The sequence below is a fragment of the Triticum aestivum genome, chromosome 3B, assembly GCF_018294505.1.
Source record: "Triticum aestivum cultivar Chinese Spring chromosome 3B, IWGSC CS RefSeq v2.1, whole genome shotgun sequence".
Taxonomy (NCBI): domain Eukaryota; kingdom Viridiplantae; phylum Streptophyta; class Magnoliopsida; order Poales; family Poaceae; genus Triticum; species Triticum aestivum.
The window spans coordinates 70937889-70942488 of NC_057801.1; the positions used below are offsets into that span (position 1 = coordinate 70937889).

Sequence of the window (4600 nt, forward strand, 5' to 3'; positions counted from 1 at the left end):
AATCATGTAATTCTAAAAAATGTTCACGTGCTTAAAAATATATTCGTAATTTTAAAAATATGCATGCTCTTTAGAAAAGTCCATGTAATTTAGAAAGTGTTTATGTGTGTTTTAGAAAGAAGGTTGATGCATTTTGAAAAATAAAATTTAAAAGTGAGTGGGTGTATGAGGGGTGGTGTATGGACTAGGTGTAGATCCTAGCTCGACGATAATAGTTTTGAAATTTCAGACGCATAAACACATCTGTCATTGCAAGTACGGGCTGTTTGCAATTACATCATCATGTATTCAGGAGGTAGGTTGTAAGGTCCACTTATAATTAGGCGTGGTAGTTAGTTTGCTTCCGAAGTTTCCGCCTCCTAAGTCACGTGTTGCGGCAGGAGTCCCGCATTTTTTTGGCAAATTTTGCAATAATGCTAAATCAAATCTGAATATACCGGTTAGTTTCTGGTGGGCTTCTCCCGAGCAGTTGCATCCTCATCGATCTCTAGCCATGGCGTCCGCGCCGCAAAACACGGCGTCGACGCACAGGTCGGCGGTCGTCCGAGGCATGCACGAGTTTCTCATCGTCGGCTACAGCGAGCGTAAGCCTTTCGCCCGCCTCACCAGCGACCCCGCCCGCGTCCTCTACGACCTCAGCCACGGCAATGCCCTCGTTAGGTACCACTCCATCAACTCCGGTGCCTTCCAGGTCAGCAACTACACCTGGGATCTCGTCTGCACCTTCGACGACCAAGACCACCTCACATCTATCACCCTCGACCTGCTCAGCACCGACATAACCAAGGACGTGATCGTCACGGCCAGCCTTCAGATCGACGACCCGCGCGGCCAGTGGCCGCCCGCTGTGTGGCGAAGCGACGCCGCCTATAGATTCTCAACCAATTTTATTTCCAAGAGTATGAGCTGGAAGCTGTCGCTCCCAGATGCGTTCTGTGGGCACGAGGAGCGCTACGTCACCGACGACGACCGCCTCACCATCCTCTGCACCCTCGGCATTCTCCAAGAGGATGTTCAGACCGCCGCAGAGGCAAGGAAGTGCTTGGTCTCCGTGGTGCCGGCGCCCACCATCCGCCGGGATTTCCAGCAGCTTCTACTACGTCCCTCAAAGATACCCCCGTCATCGAAGGTGACCTTCCTCGTTGAGGATACCAAGTTCCGCGCCCACAGGCTTGTGCTTGCTATGCGGTCGCCGGTCTTCGCCGCGGAGCTCTTTGGTCACATGAGGGAGAGCACCACGCAACGTGTTAGGATCGAGGACATGCGTGCCTCCACATTCAGGGCCATGCTCCAGTTCATCTATACTGACGAGCTTCCCATCAAGCCAAACAACGACGAGGAATCAGGAAGCAGTCGTAATAACTTCAAAAAAGAATTCATGGCGAGGGGCCGTGAAGCCATGGTGCACAAGCTGCTTGTGGCAGCTGATCGGTACGATCTCGAGAGGCTCAGGCTCATGTGCGAGAACATACTATGCGAGAGCATCGATGTGGAAACTGTCATGCCGACTTTGCTGCTAGTGCGGGGCCGCCAAAGGTGTTGTCTGCTCGAGGATTGCTGCATCAAGTACATAACATCTAGTCCTGATGTGTACCAAGCGGTGAGGGCGACCAAGGAGTATGAGGAGCTCAAGGAAACATGCAGCTCTTTTATAATTGAGATCAACGAAAGAGTAGCCACACACATGGCCCGCCACACTAGCTCCCCTTCTTCATCCTTCATTATCCGTCGGCCAATAGAAGAGAAGAGCACATCCAGGTACAAGTTGGAGGTGGTCCGCGGCACACACGAGTTTATGATACCCAACTTTAGCTCCGTGCAAAGAAGCCATGGTGTTGGCCAAGTAATCACTTCAGACATATTCAACATAGGCGGTTACGACTGGACGGTCAATGTGTACCCGTCTGGGTACTCGGCGGAGGAGGGTGGGGAGCACATATCTGTCTACCTCCGTTTACGGACTGATCCTGGAACTGCTAGGGTCAAGTTGTCCAAGGCGTTCCGGATCGGTGATCCTAATGGCAAATCACCGTCGATTGTGCTTGGTTCAGAAGATATTTTTACCAAGGTACGTGAAACCTGGGGGTTTCAAAAGTTAATCACGGTGAATTCTGCAAAGTCACGATACATAGGGCACAATGGTTCCCTTACCATACGTTGCGACCTTGAAGTCCACACGAAGGCGTGCACTACAAGTACTAGCACCACCATAGCCAAACCTATGATCGTCGTGCCGCCGTCCAACATTGTCAGGCACCTCGAGCAGCTGATGGTTAGCAAGCAATGGTCAGACGTGACGTTCCTGGTCCAGGACAGTGAGATTCACGCGCACTGGCTCATCATCGTCATGCGGTGGCCGCTTCTATACGAAATGTTGGTGGCATCGACCACCAAAAGTGTCGTACGGATCGGTGATGTGAAGGCCGTTGTGCTTAGGGCCATACTGCACTTTGTCTATACCGACGAGCTGCTTCCTGTGGATAACACGGTGGTAGCCAGAGAAATGCTGGAGGCGGCATGCCGGTTCCGCTTGGAGAGGATGAAGGCCATGTGCGAGAATTTGCTCGCTCATCTTCTGTCGAAAGACAATGCGATGAGCACTCTGGAGCTGGCGTTGCGACACCACTGCGAGGGGCTCAAGATTTACTGCAACGACTTCATCAACCGTGCAATGAAGTGATGAAAAAACTTTTTAATATTATATATTTACTGTACAGAAAGGGTTTCATCATGAGTACCATATACACATTCCACAGCTTTAGTATTTCCAAAAAAATTAAGGGTCATTATTTTTGTCATTTGAAGGTGTAGAACTGAAGCTTGCAGATTCCAAATTGTACGCCTAAGAATTCTTAACTAGTTTCGTCCATGCATCTATCGACAAGTTTGAATGCATATATATATACTATAAGAGCATCTCCAATAAATGTTCCAAATGTAAAAATAACTAACCTTTGAACCGTTTGGGGCAAAAAACGCTGTTTCAACAGACGGTCCATATGCAAAAAAAATTGGTCCAAAACCAGCCGCCCCCCGCAAACGCCCAACCGCCACTTCATTTCCGTTCCCACCCGCCTGCCCGCGACCTCCCGCCCGTCCGTCGTCGCCCCGCCGCCTCCACACCCCGCCGCACGCCGCCCGCATCAGATCCGGCGCCGCCCCGCCCCCCGCCGCTGTTTCCACGCCGCCCCGCCGCCCATCCGCCGCGGATCCGGCCCCGCCGCCCGCCGCTGTTTGCACGCCGGCCCGCCCGCCGTAGCTCCGTCCGCCACCGCGCCGCGCCGCCCCGCCCCGCCCCGCACGCCGCCGCCGCCCCGCCCGGCTCCGTCCGCCACCGCCCCGCCCGCCACCGCCGCCCCGCAACTCCGCCACCGCCGCCCCGCAACTCCGCCCCGCACGTCACCGCCGCCCCGCAGCACCGCCCGGCTCCATCCGCCACCACCCCGGCCGCACGCCGCTCCACCGCTCTCCGATGGCGCCGAAGAATTTGATGTTTGAACTATGTTGAATGGACTAGTAGTATGTCGTTTTACATCTTCATTTTGGACCATCTATTGGAGTTGCTCTTTTGGACCATCAATTTGAACCATCTGTTGGAGTTGAGCTTTTTTCGGAGCTCCAAAACACATTTTTTGACGGTCCAAATTTTACATCTCCGGTTTTGGACCGCCAAATTTTGGACCATCTATTGAAGATGCTCTAATGCATGTACAGTCTACATCACATGAAACATCTAGCAATCTGTGAGATGATCACAATACTCTTAACTTTCCTGTGGTCGCTCACCACCCTCAGCATTCCCACTGCATATGTTCATGCAACCACCGTCAGCAAGTCCTGCAACCCGCTGGCACATTTACGTTTGGCACGGGCTAGTGGTACACCGTACACCGCGTACACCCTTGGGCGGGGGCTTAGGATTTTAGTTGTGTCAAGGAGGAGAGGATTTTTTTTCCCAGGAAGGTGTGCTGGATATTAATATGCATGAGAGACTAGTTGTAGAGAAGAGAAAAATAAATGCAACTTGTCCCAATTTAATCTTCGATATTTCCTGTTTAGAAAAGACAATTTATTCATTCCACAGATTTTAGCAGATCCAGGTAAACGACATCTTCTTTGAAACATGTTCATGCCGCTCACAGTATCTTAACTTTCCTGTGGTCGCTCACCACCTTCAGCAGCCCACTGCACATGTTCATGCCGCTGCCGCGTACCCGAGTGAATTGCAAAAAAAACATCGATATTGAAGGCTAGGTTTGCAGAAATCACAATTCTACAGTTTTGTGTCAAAACCACTAATTTCAAGATTAATTTTTTGCAAAAAACACTAGTCGTCGGCTTAGGAGGTTTTGAGCACGATTATGACAGGGAGGTCCCACTCGACAGGGCGATGTGGCAAAGAAAAAAAAGGCTAAATACACTCTGATACATTCGTGATTTGCAAAAGGGCCCTTAAAAAAGGCAATCAGGTCCTCCGTGACCAACGTCTCCCACTGGTCCGGTGGTGGACGCCGCCAGCCACTTCCTCTCCGGGCTGCCACCATTGAGAGCCGGGGGAAACGTGGCGTGAGGCCGGGATGGACGGTGAGCGTGGCCGACG

General features: G+C 51.8%; 1 protein-coding gene across 1 annotated transcript; it reads left to right on the plus strand.

The window, feature by feature from the left end:
* Nucleotides 1-449: 449 nt before the first annotated feature.
* Nucleotides 450-2849, plus strand: LOC123064829 (BTB/POZ and MATH domain-containing protein 1-like). The gene has a single exon (XM_044488232.1). It carries the CDS (start codon nt 494-496, stop codon nt 2678-2680), a length of 2187 nt encoding a protein of 728 aa, XP_044344167.1. The 5' UTR covers nt 450-493; the 3' UTR covers nt 2681-2849.
* The last annotated feature ends 1751 nt before the right edge of the window (nt 2850-4600 follow it).

Bases quoted from the DNA above. Each gene is read 5' to 3' on its own strand.
- LOC123064829 (XM_044488232.1), top strand. From the start codon at position 494: ATGGCGTCCGCGCCGCAAAACACGGCGTCGACGCACAGGTCGGCGGTC.